Here is a 22,659-nt window from a genome sequence, read left to right as displayed (position 1 = left end):
TTCTGGTGGCAGTGAAACTTATCATTCCATGGGTTGAGGTCCAGAAACTGGAAAGAACCTCCAATGTTTTCATGACTGACACGGTCCGCGTCACCACGCCAAACAAAGAGCGTGACTTCTCCACCTTCCTCAATATCACTGAGGCTTTCAGGATCATGGAGCAGCTGGCAGATGTGACTCTCCGAAGGCTGCTGGATAACGAGATCTTTGAACTGGATCCAGGTCTGCAGGATCCTACTCAGATTACCAAGAGGTAAAAAGCTAAGCTGCTGTATGAGCAGAGGTTTGATGGTGGTCTTCATGGATTGCTGTGTTAGCCAAGCAAGATTTCAAATGCTTACTTGATAGGGTGCAAAAGAAATTTTATGATGTATTATAGTGTATGCAATAGGTGCATTTTAACCTGTGTTCAAGATCTCTTTTTCTGTTTTATATTGTTCCCTTAATTATCACTGTGCTTCTTTGGTTTGCTTTAGAAGTACCATTCTCCACAGAAGGGTAGATTGCAGCAAGGGGTATTTTCCATCTTCCCTGAGGAGCAACAGAAATACTTTATAATTTTGCCAGTGTGTAGGCTTTCCTAGTGCCATCAATTCCATAGAACTACTGCTTTTGATCATATCTGAAACATGAAACTTCACATTGGCATGATTGCCATAGCTAACTTAGCAAGCAATTTATAGGACTTAAGAAACCCACAGGCAGTTGCAGTAGATTAATACGCTGTTGTCAGCCCTACCCCATGCGTACCCAAAATGCACCTCCACACTCCTCTCCCACTATGGAAATACATTCAGCTCTCAGGTGGGGAAGATTGCTGACTGTTTCTGTCCCAGTGGCACAGCACACAACTCTGTCTTACTTGCTGCTGTGGAAAAGGGGAAGGGAGACTGCCCAGAGGAATTTTAGATGGGCAGGATGGATAGCCCAAATTGGGTTAACATACTGGTTTAAAATACTACTTTTCTGAACGGGGTGTGATGGAGCACTTATCGCCTCCTGAATCGTAGCCTTTCCTGCTCTTCCTTCCTTCTTCTCCCTCTGCTTCATGGCTAAAGCATAAGGAATGTGTGGTTTCATTTTCCAAAAAGATAGATATATGTCTAGTAGCCATTTTATTGTTTCTGAGGGTCGTTTTTGCGGTGGTGTTGGGTCTGCAGCTCACCTAAACATTTCTGCAAATTTTCATAATAGAGTTTAAAATAATAAAACACACTTTTTGCTACAATTTCATATGTACATAGGATAAGGAAAGTCACTGACACCAGGATTTAGTCCATCATCAAGGAGTTAATTTGAGCAGCCATGAACAACTTTGCTAGTTTCTCTGGCATAGCCAGAGTTGCTTTAAATACAAGAGCTACTGTTATTTTTACCATTTAGGTATAAATGGATGCTGTTAACATTGTAGGCTTTTAGGCCAAGAGAGGTAGGCTATGTATTTTAACTGTGAGTAGTAAGTTGTATTTAAGCCCCCTTCTGTGCCTTACCATTCCAATCTCCTCCCACTTTTGAACTGAAAAGTTAGATGCACAAAGCAAGGAAAGTCAGTCCAGAGACATAAGAAAAAACTCTGGGGAGATATTTTCACCATCTACTGATTTTCAACTCTTTGTTGTTACTTCCCAAAATAGTCTTTGAATTGGGGGTTCTAACTGAATGGAAAACTACAGAGAAACTAAAACTACAGTTGCAGAGAGCAATATGCTATAACAAGGCTCTTAGGGAATTAACCTGTAAGTACCTTGTGGTATTTTTGAGAAGCGGTATGTCGATTAGCAAACAAGCAACAGAAACCATCCCACATACTTACTGAGACATGTTTTCTCTGAAACTGAGGGGTGTAGAGGGGAAGAAAGGATGAAAGTATATTTACTGGAGAGTTCCTGGTAAGATCTTCTCTAACCTGTGCTGGAAATTGAGATGGCAGAAAGGAAAGCATGGAAATACGGGAGATGCCAAAATCCCATTTCCTCTGCACAAATTAGGGTAGTGGTTGTATAAGGTGCTGTTTCTGGTGCCCTTTGTCACAATTCAACAACCACTTTGATGTAAAGTGATTAAGCAAGACCTGTAGTTTGAATAGTGGATAAACTGGTTTTTAATGCTAACATGTTGGGGGGGGTGGTGGTGGTGAAATTTTTGGTATGTGAAGTTTTTGTTGCTGCTTTTTTTTCCCTCAAGCTGTTGTAGTAGTATAAGATCAACTATTTTCCTCTCAACATTTTCCTCCTAATAAATGTTTGTGTAAAATCTTGTGCATGGTTTGTAAGCAAATGGTAGTCTGTCAAAATGAAAGCAATAAGCCATGCATCATAACTATTCCAGATTACAAAGGGAAAGGCAAAGTAAAGCTGAGATGTTTGATAACTACAAATGCCATTTCTTCCAGATATATTTATGTGCCATACAATTTTACTGTATCATATGGTAACTGCTTTTTCTTTTTTAATAGAAAGCTTGCTAAAGTTGCATAGGTTTTCTGTACTTACTTCCATCACTTTCAGAATGCAGGAGTATCCGTTGCTTTCCTCAAACGCAGCAAGTAAATTGGCCGGCGAAGAATACACAATTTAAAAGCTTTAGTGCTGATGTCAGTAAGGTTTCAAAAGTATGATACATTTCTCCAGGCTCTAACCACCTCTGTTTCTGTTCTTCATGTCTGTGACATGCCAGCGAGGATGGCTTTGCATTATATGAAGGCAAAAAAAGTTTTTAACACTGATCTAAGCTGAAAGGAAACTGTTTGAAGTACCTTCAATTGTAAATGTCACTTCAGTTTGCATTAATTCCTTCAGAGGGGAATTCAAGAATGCTGTAAACCTTGAGCATCAAGGAGGGTGTGAGTAGAAAGAACATCCTTTATTGTATCTGCCTAGGCATGGCTTGGATTATCTCTGTGTGTTACTCATGAGAGATGATCACCTGCTCTGTTTTAAAGCATTTCCATAATGGAAATAGCAGGATCTATACTGGTACTTTACTGGTACCATTTGAAAAGCCTTTATAAAGCTTAACTTGAAACTTTCATGCTGCTTTTTGGGTCTGGTACTTCTTGCCCTGTGCAGTACCATTGAAGAGATCAGATGTTTTAGCTTTCTCTAAAGCAACCATTTGTGTGTTTAGGTGTTGGTGTGCATCTCCTTTCTCTTTTTTTCTTTACACACACTGCCCTAGTCCAGCCATTTTTTTTCCTTATCAGTCCTGATATTAGCCCTTCTGGTTGCTCTTCTCTTCTTGTTTGTCACTTAGCCATGTGGCTGCAGGCATGGGGTGCTGGCATACAGGACTATCCATAATGCCTTGCCCTTGCTGACTAGGGAATGAGCAGCTTGACTGTGCAGCAACTCTGGGACTGCCATACTGCATCTTGGTGACTGTGCACTTCTGCAGCCCAATGTGGTGCTTGTCTTCCTCCTGCGAGCATGAAGCTGTTGGCTCATGTTCAAGTTGTGATCCTTAGGTCTCTTCTTTTTACTGAATAAATGACTGCTAGAGGAGGTGATCTCAATGAAGCATTTGTGCAGCTTATGATGCACAGGTGAAAATACTTGTAATGCTGTGTTTTTCCCACATAATCCCTGAAGTTTATGAATATCATTCTGAATCTGATCCTGTTCTTCTGCTTATCCTTCTAACAGCTTCACATCATGTGCAACTTTTTAATAACAACAATTTGGTGATCCATCATACAGATTGCTGATGAAGTTGTTGAACAGAAGCTAGTCCAGGATAGATCCTCCTGATACAGACTTCCAGTTTACCTAGGAGCTTTTGAGGGGTGCTTTTTAGTATGTTCTTTTTCAATTGGCTTGGTAGAACAGTTTTTCTCTTCAATCCAATTTCATTAGTTCCATGTGAGGAAATATCAAGACTTCCATAAATTCTGGCTAAAATATCCATTGCATCTCTTTCCTCCATGAGTCCAGTATTCCTGCTACGTAAGGGAATGATGTTCAGTTTACATGTGTCCTGACAAGTCCGTTTTGGCTCTTCTCAGATAGCTTCTCCTGGCTTGCTTATGAGAAACTTTTCTTGCCAAATGAATGTAGCCATTCTTCCAACAAACAAAACAAATATCATTGGATGTGTTGTTTCCAAAATCTGTAACTTTCTGGAGACTGAAAAGCAAAAGGAATCTGGTAGTTGGTGTCTGCAAAGAAGAGGTCAAGAAGAGATTTTAGGTAGACAGCAAGTGACTCAGCAGAGCTAAAATCTTGCCAAGCTGACTTCTATTAAATTTAAAGCAGAGAAAAACACTTTTGACAGTGAGAATGTAATTTTGAGTGTCCTGATACTTTTAGGCATTTTGTTAGTCTTGTGTGTTATTTCCTTTAATTTAAAACTCTTGGAAGGTAACATAGGGGTCACACAGAAGGAGTTACCACAGTTCAGACTTGCCGTTCACTTTGAAGCGCTGGAGTTGGAGGCAATCCAGGGTCCTGTACTGTGCAAGGTGGGAACCGTGTGTGGAAAGAACTGCTGAGTGTTCTGAAAAGCAGGGAACAAGGCAATTGCATCTTCTAGCCTTTTACTCTGTTGATGCATGTGGAAACACATGGTAAACATTGTTTTTACATAATGATACCATTCACTTTTTTTTTCTTAGTTACAGCTCAATACACTGCATTTGCATAATAAAGCAAATCACCATGGGAATTCTTGAGCTAGATAACAAAATTTCAAACAGATTGGGCAGGTAGGAAGTTTGTGGTTCAGTTCTGCTTTGGAGGCATTGCAAAACTCAAAATGGAAGCTGTGGGACCTGATGACGTAGCCCAGCTGCTGCATCTTTGCCTGTATCATGTTTAAACAATTGCCTGTCTTGTTTTAGAAGCTAATTTAATTTGTGGTTGGTTTTGAGTTACAGGGTTTGTTTGTTTTTTTTAAACCAGCTCTAATTTTGTTTGGCTCTATCTATGAAGGGAAGCAATTGCTTTAAGCTCTAGAATTTGCCTGCCTAACAGGAAATATTTCCACCATGTGCCATTTTCTAACAAAGCTTTATGTTTTAGCTCATGGCAGTAGGTGCTGACAGCATTTTCATCCCTGTGCTACCATTTTTCTGTCAAGGATCCCTCCCACCAGCAGGCTGGTTCCTAATTTGGCACTTGTCTCTGGGGCAGTCCTGGCTGCAGGGTGGTCTCTGCAGTGGCCCTGTGTGACCCTGTGTCATGAGTCACCAGGAGACAGGAAGTTCCAGGGATGTTTGGGTTGGCAGCCTTCCCCCTGTATGGTGTGAGGAGGCTGGATGATGCAGTGCTTGCTGGATTTACTTAGTTTCAGATGCAGGAAATGTCATTCTTCAGCTTTAAGACTTGTCCCTTCTTGTCTGAAAGGCCCCACACCTGGAACCTGCAGGCTCGAAAGACGCAGGAAAGTCCTGAAAACTCAGAACTGCAGATTTTGGAGCATTAGAAACAGTCAACTCTTAAATAAAAGACAATCATATGAAGGTATAGAGGTTTTAAAAGAGAGTAGATCCAGGGAGGGTCTTCTCAGCACAACAGCAGGCGAGCACAGCTCTACCCAGACCTGGCTGCAGATGCTATCAGCAGCATTCATCTGTGCAGAAATGGAAAATATTTTAGTGGTGAGTTAACTAGGAGGCATATCCTGATCCAGTTTTGTCAGAATAGCAGATCACTGCGGGCACTTATCAGAGTTGCTCTTGCTGTGGAATTTTAACTCAGGAGCAACCTTTTGTCTTCCTTCACAAAGAGGGTTTCTCTTTGTTCTCTGTGAAAAACAAGAGACTATTTGTCTGTTTTCCTTGGATAATATTATTAAGGAAGATAACGCTTGAGCGCTGGTTGAGCACATTCTGTCTTTTCTGTTGGTCTCAGATACAGATCTTCCCTTCTCAGGTCTCAGTTTGTTATGGATTGTATCCATCCTTGTTTCACACGGCTTTAGTTTTTCTGTGGATTAAACTGACATAAAAAGACCCAAACAACTAATTCACTTATTGAAGCAGAGGCTGCATCTGCCTCTATTTTTAAATAGCAGGGCTGGGATGGGGGAAAGGATTTACAGCACCAAGGTACTGCTCCCTATTATGCTTCAGCCCACGCTTGAAATTCTTTCAATGGAACAAAGCTTGCCTTTTTTTTTTTTTCCCCTAAGGTGAATCATCTTTGGAAAAATTTACTTGTAGTAATAAAAATGATAGAATTTAAGCCCTAATGTTTCTGGAGCTGCTGGTGATGAGCTAATAGGCATGGCTTGTTTCTAATCTAATTGCATAGTTCTCTGAATTACTGTAGACTTCTTAATTTAAAAAAAAGAAAGAAAAACCTAATTCCCAAAGCCAAGTCTGTATAACCATAACCCAGAAATGAAAGCTTCATTTATTTAAACTTTTTCTCTCCACATAAATGTCAATGGATGACTCAAAGGAAGCCAAGTCCAAACTGAACGTAGCTGATGCTGTTACTCCCAGATAAGTCTGTAAATAACTTACAGCTGTTCTGTGTTTTGCAACTGTTCTGAGGGCTCTCATAGGTTGATGCTTCTTCAAGTCAAAGATGCAATGCTGTAGATGACACCATCATTAATTCCTCTATTACTGACTGCTTTGGAAGTGCTCCTCAAGCAAATGCATTACTTTTGTGTGCAGGTGCAAATCCTTAGGGTGATGTTGGTAACGCTGCTGGGAAGGGACGTAACGAACATAAGACTACTCTCTCTTGCTCAATATAGAATAGAATGGAATAGAATATGATATATATTCATCAGATGAAAGATTTAATTATCTCCTGGGCATTGAAATCTGTGACTCTTGGGGGCTGGAAAGTCATACAGCAGCAATAGAAAACACATGGTTAAATAATAATTAAAAATCCCAACCCAGCAAACCAGCTGATTTAAATTAGCACCCTTTTCCTTCCTAGTCACTGCAACAATTGCTTTTGACCTTACTGTTAAACAAGCAAGTACTGAGAATTATTCTTTTTTATATTTCAAAGTTGATCTTTTCTCCATCTGTTCTCGCAGTGAAGATTGTTGTGCATGGTGCCTTTATTCTGTATCCCTTGCTCTTGGTGAAACTAACAAGAAAAGTGAATCTTGTGCTGCATGTCCTGGCTTTTGGGGTCTTGTGATTTGCTTTTACTGCTTTCTCTTAAGGGATCTTGAAGCCAGAGCACAGAATGAATTCTTTCGGGCCTTCTTCAGATTGCCCAGGAAGGAGAAGCTGCATGAAGTTGTAGACTGTTCTCTCTGGACACCATTTAGTCGCTGTCACACAGCGGGAAGGATGTATACTTCAGACAGTTATATCTGCTTTGCCAGCAAAGAAAATGGCTGCTGCAATGTTATCATCCCACTCAGAGAGGTAGAGTTGTTTTGTTTCATTTTGGGTCTTTATCTGCCTTTTTCTGCTGCAAGCATCCACTATTGTTTCACTTGTCTGCAAACCATCATCTGATGAAAAAGAGTAGGATGCTTTTGTCTGCTGTGCCTACAGGATTGTTGTAAAGCTGGTTCTGGGACTCATTAGAGCATGAGTTCCTAAAAATAGGAGTGATTCCACATCACCCTCAAAGTTAAGTACGGACAGGCAATGCAGGCTGGACAGAACACTGCAAAAGTGGAGTGTGCTTGGTCCAAGACTTGCAGCTCCACAAATGCATAAGTATGGCTTGATGTTGGTGGAGACTTCAACTTGTACCCATTCTAACAATACAAAAACATCCTTGTCTGGGATCAACACTTAGAAGCGTTGCAACTCTCTCTCCATAGACAAACTCTATCAAACCTGTGGATACTTCATAAAGCTGCAGGGCAGAGAGAAAAAGAGGGAATTCTGGATGCACAAACAAGCTGCCAAATTTCCATGAAATCAGAGGTTTATTTAAATGGAGGGAGAGTGCCTGGGAAGGTGGTGGGAGTAGATGAGAAGGGAGCTGTCAGCAAATGCCTGCCTGATCTGCTGTGGATACAAGACTGTTATGATCTCTTAATTAAAGCTTTCCTTTCATCCTTGACTAATAACAGTGTAACAACCGAATGATATCCTAACTGTAGCAACTTACCTTTCCCTGTTACAGAAATGAAACAATAAGAAAACAGAAACAACTGTTTTCTCCATCTTCAAAAGTATGGAAGTCAATTTCTTCCTTTGTCCTGCAGAATCTGATCATGTTGATCCTTTTCTAAATCTTATTTTAATCCCACTGTGCTTTCTTATCTTTCCCCCCAATCCACTCTCCAGAAGTGGGTAACAAAGTCCTAATTAAGGGGGGGAAAAAAGGCATCTGGAATACTTTTTGGTGCCTGCATTGAACTTCTAAAGAGACCATGAAGTTTAGGTGGTAGGATGTGTCTGATCAAGGAAAGTCAATCTGAATAACTATGTCTAAAGCATGTGTACATATGAATGCTGTGTTTTGGTACCTGTAGAATATTTGAGGATGTTTCTGTGGATGTGGTGCATAGTATGTTTTCTGTAATGTTTCTGGATAAGGTAATCAGCATAGAGAAGATGGAGGACACAAGTCTTCTCCCTAATCCCATCATCATTAGCATAAGGAGCAAGATGGCGTTTCAGTTCATCGAGCTGAAGGACCGAGACACTTTGGTAGAGCACCTGCTCCAGAGGTTAAGGGAAGTGAACTTCAGCAACCCACTGCATTGTAACAATGTGCAAAATAGAGACCAGGTACGGAAATTCTGGTTGGTTTGGTCTTTTGTTTTTATTACAAACTCAATATATTTATCCAGTGGTCTATTTTCCTGCCTTCTTCAGGGGGCTGATCTTGGGCCAGTGCTGTCTGATGCCTTTTGTAGAGACCTACCTGAGCACGCCTGCAGCATGGTTTGGTTGTGATCGACACACCAAAGGGAAGCAGTGAATATGTTGTGGGGCAGGTCTGCCCTGCATGGGCACCTCAACAATCTGAAGGAATGGGCTGAGAGAGATTTTATGAATTTCAACAAAAGCAGAGGCTTTTTTACTGGCAGAGTAACCCCATGCTAGTAGGCAGGCCAGTGGTGTCTGGATACTGTCTGGTTATAGAGCAGCCATGTGGAAAAGGCAGGGGGGTCATAGTGGACAACAGGTTGAACTTAGTCAGCAGTGTGGTCTTACAGTGTAGGGAGGCAGCAGGGGTTGTACTAGCAGGATTGTAACCAGCAGGTTTTCCCTTTTGTTCAGCACTTCGGAGGCTAATGACTCTATCCCAGCACACAAGAAGAGCTTTGACAAATTGTAGCAGATGGTTACAAGATGGTCAGGGGCTGGAGAACGTGCTTTATGAAGATATGCTGAGGGAGCAGGACTTGTTCAGTCTGTCTTCCACCAGCTAACAGGGAATTAAAGATAAAGATGGAGCCAGGCTCTTCTTAGACATGTCAGCTGAAAGGCGAGTGGCAACAGTCCCAAGATGCAGCAAGGGAAGAATCTGAATAGGTAAAAAGAGAAAGATTTACCCTCAAGGACAGACCAAGAGCTGGGCCAGGCTGCTCAGAGAGGCTATGGATTCCTTTGAGCTACTCAACTCATCTGGACACAGCCTCCAGCAACTTGGTCTGAGTGGTTCTGCTTTGGGCAGGGGATTGAAAAAGATGATCCCCCTCCAACATAAATTGTTCACTGAGGTTTTTTTACTCCTAACTACAATAGAAGACTGTTTGGTAGCTTCTCACCAAGAACACTTAGAATTTACCAGCAACTTCTATTTTAAAGTAACAATCATTTTCTTGACATACAAATGAATGATAGTTTTTATGAAGTCTTGAATAAGGCCTTTCCTCCCGAAAGGTATGAAAGGTTTTGCTGCAAAAGGCAAAGGCTAACTCAGCTCCATATCTTGAAGACACCTGAGGATGTAGTTCTTAGCCTCTTATCAGTCATTACCACCTTGATTCTGTGTTGCAGAACAGTCCTGCCTTTGAATCCACATGCATGCTCAGGGACAGTGAGCCTGCATGTCTGGGAAGAGAGGCTTCACAAGGCAAGGAGAGAAGCGAATGTGGAAAAGAGAGCAGTTATTTGCTCAATGCAGAAGCACTAAGGTCAGACTTTCATCAGGCAGGAGTGGCAGGTCTTGATTTTGGAAAGGTATGTAACATTTCGGGGAAGCTGTAGGAATGCAGGTTTATTTTTTGTTTTGTTTTTCTTGTTTTAAAAAAGCTGAGCTGACATTCAAACAGATATTTTCAATAAAATGAACTTTGCATTGGCTGGAGAAATTCAGCATGGGGTAATGACTTTTCTGTTTTCTTGGAGTTTTTTCCCTCCCTCTCCTCCATTTCTTTCTGGTGAATATTTGTCATTTTTCTCCCTGAGGGGTAGCTGTGTGTGCAAACTGGGGGAAGGTGTAGTCCTTAAAGCAATCTTCCCATTTCCATTGGCAAAGGAAATGCCTTGTGGACTGTGAAATGTTTCTGTTTACCAGTTCTCACGCACACATGATTTGTTCTTGTAACACACATCCCCTTGTTCCCAGTCTAGGGAGCAAATCAAGGAGAGCCTGTGGAATGACCATTTTGTAGAATACGGCAGGACCGTCTGCATGTTTCGCACAGAGAAGATCAGAAAACTTGTTGCTATGGGAATCCCTGAATCCTTAAGAGGCAAACTCTGGCTGCTCTTCTCAGGTGGGCACGCTTAGAAATGTTGAATACATAGAATATACATAGAATATACATAGAATAAACCAGGTTGGAAGAGACCTTCAAGATCATCGCGTCCAACCCATCAACCAATCCAACACCACCCAAACAACTAACCCACGGCACCAAGCACCCCATCAAGTCTCTTCCTGAAAACCTCCAATGATGGCGACTCCACCACCTCCCCAGGCAGCCCATTCCAATGGGCAATCACTCTCTCTGTATAGAACTTTTTCCTAACATCCAGCCTGAACCTCCCCTGGCGCAGCCTGAGACTGTGTCCTCTTGTTCTGGTACTGGCTGCCTGGGAGAAGAGACCAACATCCGTCTGTCTACAACCTCCCTTCAGGTAGTTGTAGAGAGTAATAAGGTCACCCCTGAGTCTCCTCTTCTCCAGGCTAAGCAACCCCAGCTCCCTCAGCCTCTCCTCGTAGGGCATGTGTTCCAAACCCCTCACCAACTTTGTTGCTCTTCTCTGGACTCGCTCCAGCAAGTCAACCTCCTTCCTAAACTGAGGGGCCCAGAACTGGACACAGGACTCGAGGTGCGGCCTAACCAGTGCAGTGTACAGGGGCAGAATGACCTCCCTGCTCCTGCTGGCCACACTGTTCCTGATGCAGGCCAGGATGCCATTGGCCCTCTTAGCTGCATGGGCACACTGCAGGCTCATGTTCAGTCTACCGTCGACCAGTATCCCCAGGTCCCTCTCAGCCTGGCTGCTCTCCAGCCACTCTGACCCCAGCCTGTATCTCTGCATGGGGTTGTTGTGGCCAATGTGCAGAACCCAGCACTTGGATGTGTTCAGTCTCATGCCGTTGGACTCTGCCCATCTGTCCAGCCTGTCGAGGTCCCTCTGCAGAGCCTCTCTACCCTCCAGCAGATCAACTCCTGCCCCCAGCTTGGTGTCGTCAGCAAATTTACTGATGATGGACTCGATGCCCTCATCCAGATCATCAATAAAGATGTTAAAGAGCATGGCATCATCTGATTCTGAACATGGCAAAATGTTGAGGCGAGAAATCTCCTAAGGGCAATTAAATGTCATTTACCCAGAGCTTACGATACTGCTCACAGAATAGAGATGATATGAACTGAATTAATAAGTGCAAGGAAGTACCTAGGTAGATCTGTAAAGATTTTATCTCAGGATGTGACAGAGCATGATGTGCAGAAGAATTGAAATAACATTTTCTTCCATCTGTGTAATTTAAAATTAACGTCATGTTTTCATGAAATAATGTTCATCTTCAAGCAACAATTAGATTGTAGCATAAATATTGATTTAGCCCTAGACAAATCAAATTGTTCCAAAATAAAATTACTGCAAAATGATGACATCTTACAGTCAGCAGGTCCTGCTCCTGCTTCTTGTTGAATGTCGGCAGGGGTGCTGCCAACTGGGGATGTTAAAAACAACTGATTTCATCCACAGCTCTGGCAGACCCAGAATGTGCCTAAAATATGGTCTCAAGTTGAGTCCTTAATCTGGTGTATGACACCTTCAAACATTTGTAAAACGCCTTTGTGTGCAGTTTTACCTCCCTGGATGGTGAACAGCTCTGAGTACATTTCTCCCAGTAATAGTTTCTGCTGGGGAAGTGTTCTGTTCAATGTCACTATTAAGGTTTTGTGAATGATGTTGCATCATATAAACATTGCTGATATTTGCCCCCTCCCTGGAGGTCTTCAAGGCCAGGCTGGATGAGGCCTTGAGCAACCTGATTTTAGTGGAAGGTATCCCTGCCCGTGGCGTGGGGCTTGGAACTAGATGATGTTGAGGTCACTTCCAATCTATACCATTCCATGACTCTATGGTAATTATTTTCTTTTCAAGATGTGTTCTGCTAAAACTTCATTTCTTTTAGGTCTGGAAATTTCACTAAATTCATGGACCTTGGGGAAAACCATCTTGCTTACATCCTTTTGAGCATCAATTCCCACAACACTAAGTTTAGCATCATCCTGATCCACTTAGTGTCTTCCGCTTTCTCTCTTCCTGTTGCCTTCAGATGCTGTGACGGATCTTGCCGCGCATCCTGGTTACTACATACATTTGGTGGAGGAGTCCATGGGCAAGTGCTGTATGGCAACAGAGGAGATCGAGCGTGACCTCCACCGCTCGCTGCCCGAGCACCCTGCCTTCCAGAGCGAGACTGGGATAGCTGCCCTGAGAAGGGTGCTCACGGCCTACGCACACAGGAACCCCAAAATAGGATACTGCCAGGTGAAAAACTCCCAGTGGGATAACAGCCGCTACTTTCTTCCCTCTTCCCAGTCTCTCGGTTTTATCGTTCTCTTGGGAGTATTCTTAATGGTAGTTATGATAAATAATGTCTTTTAGTTATGGAAAGTACATGGGTTTATTAAATGTCACTTACTATAGGAACCAAATGGCTTAACAAAAGGCTCTGGTTTAATAAAATATTCCTTCATCGTTTTTTAAACCTCATTTAGAGTCAGGGTGGAAGTGTTTTTCATGCTTCTGTTTGTTCCAAAGTACATTTCTTGTACAATACTGGGAGACAATGCAAAGTAAACTGGCCTGCACAGGTGATATTCACGTAGAGCACTGGTTTAATGCACTAAAATTCTGCCCCTTTCTTCCAAAACTGAAGAGAAACTGTCAAAGTACTTCATGCAGCTGCCTAGCTAAAATAGTAACTTTACCTTCTGTGCATCTCTCTGAATTCTGATTAACATCAGACCAGTCCAGATGCAGGAAGGCAGGGAAAGCAGCCCCAATACATCTTGCATTTTGAGTTACCTACTTTGTATCGGGGCAGATCCAGTGCTGTGCCTTTCTCAATTGTTTTCTATTTCTATCATGAAAAGCAATATACATAAGCTTCAAAAGTGTGTTATGCCTTTGGGTTAATATATATTCACTGTCCCCTTTCTCTTGCTGTTTGTTTGGGTTTTTTCCAGTTGTTTATTTCACATTAGGCTACTTGTGTTTGTTTAAAAATAGCCACAATTCAGCTTTTGTCAGTAGGATTTGCTGCCACTAATAAATCTCATTTTCTTCTTTTCCCTTTGTAAGTCTATGAATATTTTGACCTCCGTGTTGCTGTTGTATGCCAAAGAGGAAGAAGCATTTTGGCTGCTGGTCGCTGTGTGTGAGCGAATGCTGCCAGATTACTTCAACCACCGAGTGATAGGTGAGCTTGTGTTTCTCCTCTTTCTAAATGGGAAGGGGGAGCTGGATGGCACTGGGCTGACTAAAATGCTCAGGGTCTTCAGAAGTCCAGACCCCATGGGTGAGGTGGTCCATTGATTTGTGCAGTGTGCAGGGACAGCAGTGGTGGCTGCTCAGGGTCCAGCTTGGGCTGGTTTTGGTTTGAAGAGTTTGAACTGCAAGAACTATAAATATATGCTTAACTTCACAGTGTGTCTCCTTTTTCCTGTTGGCCAGAAGGCGGTGGTACTTTTGCCTGTTGAGTAAAAATAGAAGAGCTTGTGTGTTGTGATTAGGAGCATTCAGGGTTAGAGACTTGAGCTGTTTAAGATGAACCCAGGAAAGATCTGCTAGGGTAGCTAATACCTGATCTGACTTGTCTTCATTGCACGGCCACTGGAGTAATACAGACCTGCACCTAAACTGGCCCTTTGTATTGAGGGCTAATGCAGAACCTCTGAATTGAGATGCTGCTTTAAGTTTTGTCCCTCTGCAGTGCATGCCTTGTACTGCATGTGCTGTGTCTCCTTTGCAGTGCAACTATTTTAAGACTAGTGAAGGTGTCTGCCTAATGCATAAAAAGAGAAATGCTGAGCAGCTTCACACAGTAATTACAGATGTGCATAGAAGAAAGTGTATTTGTTCTTTGCAGTCACTCTACTTCCTCGTCTTACAGAATGGCATTGTGGGTTTGAGAATCACAGAGGAAAAGAAAGTCCTCCAGAAGTACCAGAGGCCTGGTTGGAGAGAAGGCTTTGGAAAGTTTTGACCTAGTGGGGTTTTGGGAAAAGCCCAGGTGGAGACCTGGGCCAAGGCTGAATATTGATTTGTGTATTTTGTATTTTTGTATATATTTGTGAATAGTAATTTCCATTTAAATTTCCAGTTCTGTGAGAGTGTGTTTATTTTACTCCTTTGGAGTGGGGAAAATAGCTTTCTGTGTGTGCAATCCAAGACAAATGGCATGATAATTTTTTCCCTCCTTAACACTGAACTTACTCCTTAGCCACAGTGTGCCAAAGGGAGAGATCAGGATCACTTGTGAGGAGGTGAGGGGAAGAGGAAATCCCTGGCAGTAGTGGTAGGGGCACTGTTGTGTTGCCTGGGGAGCTAGAGGAGACATCTGAGAAAATTTTCAATCATTTGCATGGGGGATGGGGTGATCATACCACCCTCCTGAACAGTTACTGTCTTGTAATTCAACTGGCAGGTAAGGTAAGTGAAAGCAGAGCTTTGCAGTTAGTTGGATGCTTAGGGTGTTTTGTGGTGCTTTGAATGCAGTTGGTGTGGACTGGGCATTGTAACATTTGTTAGCATTTTGGTTGTCGTCTCCAAACATCACTTTAAACTGCTATCTTGATGACTTCCCTATTCATTTCTCTCCTTCCTTGATTAAAAAAAAGAAAGACAACTTCAGTCTGTGCATCTCTGGATATCATCAGCCTGCTTTGAGTTGCTGATAACTTTGGTGTTTGCCCCTAAATAGCATTCTCTACACTCTCTACACTTGTTATGTCCCACTTGGCTGGCCATATCACTGCCCTGAGTTGTACTGAATTCTGGGTTTGTATCAGGCCTGTCAGTCACCATGGCTACCACCTAGGTTGTTTGAGTGCTGATAGTCTTGGTTGACTATCTCTCAGTTTTCTGTCTCTGAACCCAAAGGAAGGAGTACCATGACCTTAAAAGAGGCACTGCTGTGACTCACCACAGTACGAGGAGCCAGGGACTTCGGCTCAGAAGTTCCCCTGCTCCTCCTAGTCCAACGGCAGTGGTGTAATTTTGCAGTGTTGTTGCTTCACCGAGCAGTTGCTTTTGAAGCTTTAATTTACCCTAGGCCTTAGTGTGCACAAGTTGGTGCTACCGATCTTCTCCACCTTGTCCCTCCTCTGGTTCCTGTTGCTGGAGTTATACTTGGCTTTGCATTTCAGCTGACTTCTTTCTTAATTTGTAACCAGCTCTTATCTAAACTTTGCATTGTTTCTTCCTGCATAACCCTTCCAAGACCCAGCTTTTCTCTTTGTCCACACTGCCAACACTTTTGTCCAAATTTTGATCTCTATAATTTTGGTGACCTCTCTATAACTCTCTCTGACCTTGGTACCTGTCACTGTGCTTTTCCTCTTCAGTGTCAGCCAGTAATCTCTACAATCAAAACAGCTACTGAATTAATGACCTTGGTTTTAACAGGCCTTCTTAGCTCCATCTTCTCTCGGACTGTTTCTCTATGACATTCAAAATATGTTATTTAGTTACTTACTCTTTTAATAATTGTTGCTTTAAAAACATAGGCAATTCTTCTTACTGAACCTTTTTATTTTTTCACATGACTATCTCCATCCTTCAGCCTTACAAGCCATGACCACTCTGACTTTCCACAAGCCTTTTCATCATTTCGCTGCTTGCAAGCGGGAAGCCTGCAGGCAGAGCTGGCACCCATTATCTAGCCTCTTCACAAAGCAGCAGGCCATCTTACCCTCCTTTATCTGTTAAGACTGTCATCATCTTGTTACTGTAATTACTGAAACAGTGAAAACATCGCTTGATTTGCTTTTTCAGTCTTGGAGATGTCATTTAGTTTGCATCCTGAGTCATATTTTTTGGGAAAAAAAATCATACCCTGCTATTTTCCTACCTTGTTATGGTTTCAAGCTGCAGTGCACCAGCGGTTCAGTTGCTCAGATTTCATGATTTCTGGGAGCTTACTGAAAAAGTGGGCATAAAAGTCACTTTGAATATACCTGCTTGACTTTGGTCTACAATGTCAACCATTATTTGTAATACGATCTTCTGCAGCATTTCACACGTATTTTAAACCTTAGTCTCTCTGGTGAAGCCTCTGAGGCTAGAATGTTCTTTTTATATGTGTCTGCTTATCTGTCTCTGCCGTTCATCAAATATCCCTTAAACCAGCTCTGTTGGTCTGTGTTAACTGTGGCTATTAAATTGTTGGTGTTGAGCTTGTTAAAGAAACAAAACAAACCCTGAATGAAAACCAGCCTTCTGTTGAGTAACATGTCTGTTTTCTCCTCTGTTTCCTTTACCCCTCTTGTTTATGATTGTTGGATGTGAGAAGGCTATCTGCACATTGGCCACAACAACCCCATGCAGAGCTACAGGCTGGGGTCAGAGTGGCTGGGGAGTGGCCAGGCAGAGAGGGACCTGGGGGTGCTGATTGACAGCCGCCTAAACATGAGCCTGCAGTGTGCCCAGGTGGCCAAGAAGGCCAATGGCATCCTGGCTTGCATCAGGAACAGTGTGGCCAGCAGGAGCAGGGAGGTCATTCTGCCCCTGTACACTGCACTGGTTAGGCCACACCTCGAGTCCTGTGTCCAGTTCTGGGCCCCTCAGTTTAGGAAGGAGGTTGACTCGCTGGAACGAGTCCAGAGAAGGGCAACAAAGTTGGTGAGGGGTTTGGAACATAAGCCCTACGAGGAGAGGCTGAGGGAGCTGGGGTTGCTTAGCCTGGAGAAGAGGAGACTCAGGGGTGACCTTATTACTCTCTACAACTACCTGAAGGGAGGTTGTAGACAGACGGATGTTGGTTTCTTCTCCCAGGCAGCCAGCACCAGAACAAGAGGACACAGTCTCAGGCTGTGCCAGGGGAGGTTCAGGCTGGATGTTAGGAAGAAGTTCTATACAGAAAGAGTGATTGCACATTGGAATGGGCTGCCTGGGGAGGTGGTGGAGTCGCCATCACTGGAAGTTTTCAGGAGGAGACTTGATGGGGTGCTTGGTGCCGTGGGTTAGTTGTTTAGGTGGTGTTGGATTGGTTGATGGGTTGGACGCGATGATCTTGAAGGTCTCTTCCAACCTGGTCTATTCTATTCTATTCTATTCTATTCTATTCTATTCTATTCTATTCTATTCTATTCTAATCTCTTCAAAAGAAAGCACCAGGCTTGATGTGTTTCTGAAAAGCTCTTGTCCCTGGGCACTTACTTTTAATTTTTGTTGCTGTAATGTTTGTACAGCCAGCAGCAGAAGCTCTTTGTGGCTTGATGTGAAAAGTTCTAAGACAGAAAATTCATAGCTGTGGTGGGTTTTTTTTGTTTTGTTTTGTTTTAATTATGATTTGGATACAAAGCAAAAATAGGCTGGCTTTCTGCCACAAATTGCCAGGTTATATTCTGCTTTTGGACAGCAGAAGTGTTGATTGCTGAGGGTATGTATGTCTCAGGAATGTCATAGCAGTTAAAGCTGTCTCCTAATATCAGCACAGTATAGAGTGTGAGAAAGAAATGAAATAACTTGGAAGGGAAAATGATAGTAAACATAACTGATGTGGCAGATCTGGTTTACAGACAAAGGCCACTTCAGCAACACTGATTGTACAACAGCTGCTTACAAAGCAGGACTGAGCTAGTAGCTGAAACAGAGCCCAGATCTGTTCCTTTTGAAAAGACTGGTTGGGACAGGTAGGAAAGCTTGTATCTGGGCATTTCAGAAATCTTTGGTTCTTAAAATACATCTCTATATCTATATGCATGGAAGTATATATTTATTGATGCACATACATTTATGTGTAAATATTTTTCTTCCTGCTCAGTGTGTGTAGCCATATCTGTATTTTCATGTTACATTTTCTTACACAGGATGAAAGCTCTACTGCCTGCTTGCTTGAGTGCATATGCTGGAGAGGAATGTGCCCTATCTGATTTTCACTGCATAGGTCCCAAGCCAAACAGTTAAATGCGTGAAGATTGCTTTTCCTTGCACTTTATTATGTGCTCTTTTAGCTGAAAACAACAGCTGCTGTTGTTACTGTTTTGTGGCACATCAAAGGCCCTCAGCAGAATCAAACCAATTTTTTTGCAGCAAGTTGTTCAGTCAGGGTTGTGGACATGTGGGCTGGGGCTGAGACCACAGCAGGAGGATAATGGGATTTTTCCTTGTAGACGAGTGTGTGTGTCTTTTCAGTTTAAAATTTAAGAAAGTCTTGCAGTTGATAGCCATTATTAGCTTTAAATAGTATTTTTTTCCTATGTCAGTCCTGGCTAATACTGTTTCTTTATGACTTGCCAGGTGCTCAGGTAGACCAGTCGGTGTTCGAAGAGCTTATAAAAGAACAACTTCCAGAGCTGGCTGAACATATGAAGGACCTGACCACCTTAGCTTCCATCTCTCTTTCATGGTTCCTTACCCTTTTCCTTAGCATCATGCCCTTGGAAAGTGCTGTGAATGTTGTGGACTGCTTCTTCTATGATGGGATCAAAGCCATTTTCCAGCTGGGCTTGGCCATACTGGAAGCCAACGCCATGGATCTGTGTAACAGCAAGGATGATGGACAGGCCCTGATGATTCTGAGCAGGTATAGCCATGCAGGAATGCTCCTTCCGTTGCAGACTCTTTTTGCCATAAAAGAAAGGCATTTGGGTGCTGTAGTGATAATGACAGCACTCTGCAGGCACTGGCAGGACCCTGCACCTTGCTGTTGCTTCTGCAGTGTCTGCTTTAAACAATAGGGTTTGTGCACTGGACGGGTAGATGTCCTGTGAAATTTCCTGGCAGCGCCAAGCCCTGCACCGACTGCGTCAGTGGGCAATATTTACTACTGCCCTTCGTGCTTTCCCTAGACTGACGGGCTTCCTGTTCCAGACTTCAAGGAGACAGAAGTTTTCTTCCTGGGGCAGCGTTAGTTATGTGGCTGGCTTGTTGCTCCTCAGATGAGTAATCACTGAAGGTGGTTTTGAAAAGCCCAGCACACCAAACCCCAGTTTCTAAGTCTGAGCCTTGAGACTTGTTTGCTTATCTATATTGAGAAGAGCACAGGGCAGAGTAAGCTGTTGCTTGCATTTATTCCCTTCAGGTTTTTAGAGCACGTCAAAAATGAGGAAAGCCCTCTGCCACCTATTGGTAATCACCATGCATTCTTCAGTGATGACCAAGAAGCCTCTCCAGTGACTGAAATAGCTAACCTGATTCATGACTCCTATGAGGTAAAAGACTGCTCCATGTCTACTGGTCATTGTAGTTAGAATCTTTCAAAAAAGGGAAAAGTTAAATTCAGCATGGATGCTTTGAAAGTTAATACACATCTTTCCAGATTCCCTTGACTAAGCGCTCCAATGTACGAGGTGAGGTGCAGTATAAATACCTACACTGACAGATCAGTTAAAGGCTGGGTGTGCTTTTTCTTCAAGGGCTCTGTAACAGTTGTAGTTCCAGTAAATGACAAATAAAAATATGAAATTCTGCAGAAACAGTAAACTCCTGTGCCTTCTTTGTAGAAGTTTGGAGACCACTCTGTGGAACAGATAGAGCACATGCGCTACAAGCACCGAATCCGTGTCTTGCAGAGCCATGAAGACACAACCAAGCAAAACGTGGTGAGTGTAGGCTAGTGCTTCAACTGAGGTAGCCTAACATCTCCAGATGGCTTTCGTTTTGTAGAAGGTGCTGCCAGATCTTGAAAAAAGACTCTGGTAAAAGCTCTCACTTGGGATGCTGAGGGGTTTGTGGCCGAGTGCCACAAGGGTGGCTTTCATGTTAAGAACAACTGCAAGACTGTGCAACCCAGCACTTTGTCTCTGACCGTGGTCCTAGGCAGATGCCTGGGGAAGACTGTAAGAATGCTTGATGTGGTGCTTCCCTGGCCTCCTGTGACCTGTGGCTTGGGGACTTCCTGTCTTTGTTTCTAATAGCCCTTAGGGATTTCTCTTTTCACAGATCTTACCAGCTGGTGAACCTAAAGAAGCAGGGAAAATTGCAAAGATTTTTCAATGCTGCTGTTCTCAGCCCTGCTACATAAATAACAGTCTCTGCCAGGCTCAAGAGTCTGCCTGTGTCAGTGAGAACAGGAGAAAAGACAGACACTAACATGTTTTTTCTTTCTTTTTAAGCTCAGAGTTGTTATCCCAGATGTTTCAATTCTTCCAGAAGATTTAGAAGAATTGTATGACTTGTTCAAGGTTGGTCTCCCTGAAGCATAGGGGATGCACTCATCTGAGGCTTCTGGGAATAACTTCCAGCTGTCACTTTGCAGAGCTGCATCAGTCCTCTGCGGGGTGGTACGGTTTGGGTGGGATGTTGTCATTTCGTCCTTTTTGTGCTTGCCCACTTCTTAAAGAGGAACTGTAATGCATTAGTCCTTCAAAGGAGAATTGCTTCAGAGTTTCATTTCTAACTTGCTACTTGGAAATGGTCCATGAGAAATTAGGTTCTGGTAACTTTCACAAGCGGCATAAGTTAAACCATACCTAGCTCTGCTCACTGGGAGCTCTGCTGTACTTTGAGGTCCTGGTCTCCTAATGCTCTTTAAAGGAAGACTCTGTTTTCCACAGGGGGAGAACTCCCCACAAACTTGTGTTCTTGCTACTTGTTCTCAATTTTCTAACAGTTTCAATTTTTATCTTTAGAACTAAAATCAGTTCCTTTCTGTCAAACTGATGTTTGAATAAGATATTGTAAGAGTTATTTGGAGACAGAGATATCTGACCTTATATAAGTATACTTGATTTAGAGGCCCAAGCATGTAATTATAGCTCTTAATGGACCATTTCTCTTGTGTATTGTTCATAGCCATAAATACTAGGTACTGAGAATGTGACTATGGTGTGTTCTTAGTGTATGTGGCTAAGAGCAGCTGTATCCTTCCTCCATTAGTTGCTGTAAGACAATGCTGCTCTGCAGTGCTTCCCTCCCACTCTTTGCTGCTCTGTTTGCACTCCTGCTCTTTCCTCATTTAACTCCTTGGCGTTGGTTCCTTTTTCATTTGCTCCCTTTCTCCTCTGGAACAGCTCATTTTGTTAGGACTCTTTGTTTTGCATCAGCTTGTCCCTATGGGAAGCCTAGCAGGTGCAGTATCCAAAAGGTCAAGCCTGTGTAAAACTTACCCTGGATTTTCTCAGACTCTCTGGACCTTTGGCTGGTTAGAATCATCCTGGGCCAGGTATTGCTTACAGAGTTTTGGTAGCTTGCAGTTCATTTCTTCCAAGAATCTGCCCAGTCTCCCTTCAGGTTTATGAATTATCCATTGGAAATCATGAGAGCACTTGGCTGCTCTAACTTGAAGATTCATGCTTGGCTTTTTCTCACAGGGATGGTCTTGGTATCATAACACTTCATACAAGAATTGTGAGCATTTCCAAGCATATATTGAGGTGGATGCCTTTTTCCGCTGGTGGTGCTCTCCCTGATGCACACTCTCTCCCACCTCTGATTTCTCCTAGAGGGAACATTTAATAAGGTGTTACTGGGAAGTGACAAGCCCGGTCATTGAGCGCCATGACCCCAGCAGGCCGTATGCTGAGCAGTACCGCATCGACGCCCAGCAGTTTGCTAACCTGTACAGGCTGGTCTCGCCCTGGACCTGCGGGGAGCACACTGATGTCCTTGCCCAAAGGACCTTCCGGCTCCTGGATGACAACATGGACCAGCTGATTGAATTCAAGGGGCTGGCCAGCTGCTTAGGTATCAGCTCCCCTGCAGGGTAGAAGGTGGGCAGAGCCAGTGGGTGGCATTTCAGTGATAGGGCAGTATGTGGGCAGATGGTTGTCTTGGGCTTGTAATTAGCCTAAAACAGTGGCCTCTGCTAATTTTTTTTGTGTTCCTGTCACTTAAAGTTGCTAAGATTTAAAAGAGAGCCTAAGGACATGATTGTATATTGTATTAAAATACTTGATTTCCTGGACAATAGTAAATATTGTTGGAAGTATTTTATGAATTAAAATGATATTTGGATCTGTGTGAAATGTTATGAAATCCTCTGCTGGACTGTTGCTCTCAGTTTACCTTTGAAATGTCAGTATACATCTTTGTAACTGATTCTTGAAGACTTTAATTTCACACAACCAGCTGCTGCTTGCCTCATATGTTGACATTAAGCAGAACAAAAAAACCAGAAGTCAGGCCACCAGAGACTGAGA

At 42.9% G+C, this 22,659-nt stretch overlaps 1 protein-coding gene across 1 annotated transcript in view; it reads left to right on the top strand.

Annotated features, from left to right (window-relative positions):
• Window positions 1-22,659, top strand: part of TBC1D8 (TBC1 domain family member 8) — a 56,328-nt gene that overhangs the window by 28,277 nt on the left and 5,392 nt on the right. Inside the window, exons 5-16 of the mRNA XM_054162883.1 lie at window positions 13-253; window positions 7,129-7,336; window positions 8,468-8,662; window positions 9,881-10,063; window positions 10,452-10,602; window positions 12,627-12,841; window positions 13,658-13,775; window positions 18,818-19,103; window positions 19,602-19,731; window positions 20,023-20,121; window positions 20,635-20,703; window positions 21,964-22,204. Coding sequence (XP_054018858.1) covers window positions 13-253; window positions 7,129-7,336; window positions 8,468-8,662; window positions 9,881-10,063; window positions 10,452-10,602; window positions 12,627-12,841; window positions 13,658-13,775; window positions 18,818-19,103; window positions 19,602-19,731; window positions 20,023-20,121; window positions 20,635-20,703; window positions 21,964-22,204 — 2,136 coding nt within the window. The remainder of the gene's footprint in view (window positions 1-12; window positions 254-7,128; window positions 7,337-8,467; window positions 8,663-9,880; window positions 10,064-10,451; window positions 10,603-12,626; window positions 12,842-13,657; window positions 13,776-18,817; window positions 19,104-19,601; window positions 19,732-20,022; window positions 20,122-20,634; window positions 20,704-21,963; window positions 22,205-22,659) is intronic.

The sequence above is a fragment of the Dryobates pubescens genome, chromosome 7, assembly GCF_014839835.1.
Source record: "Dryobates pubescens isolate bDryPub1 chromosome 7, bDryPub1.pri, whole genome shotgun sequence".
Lineage (NCBI taxonomy): Eukaryota > Metazoa > Chordata > Aves > Piciformes > Picidae > Dryobates > Dryobates pubescens.
Note: the sequence above shows the minus strand (reverse complement) of the source record. Positions and strands in the feature narration are given on the sequence as shown.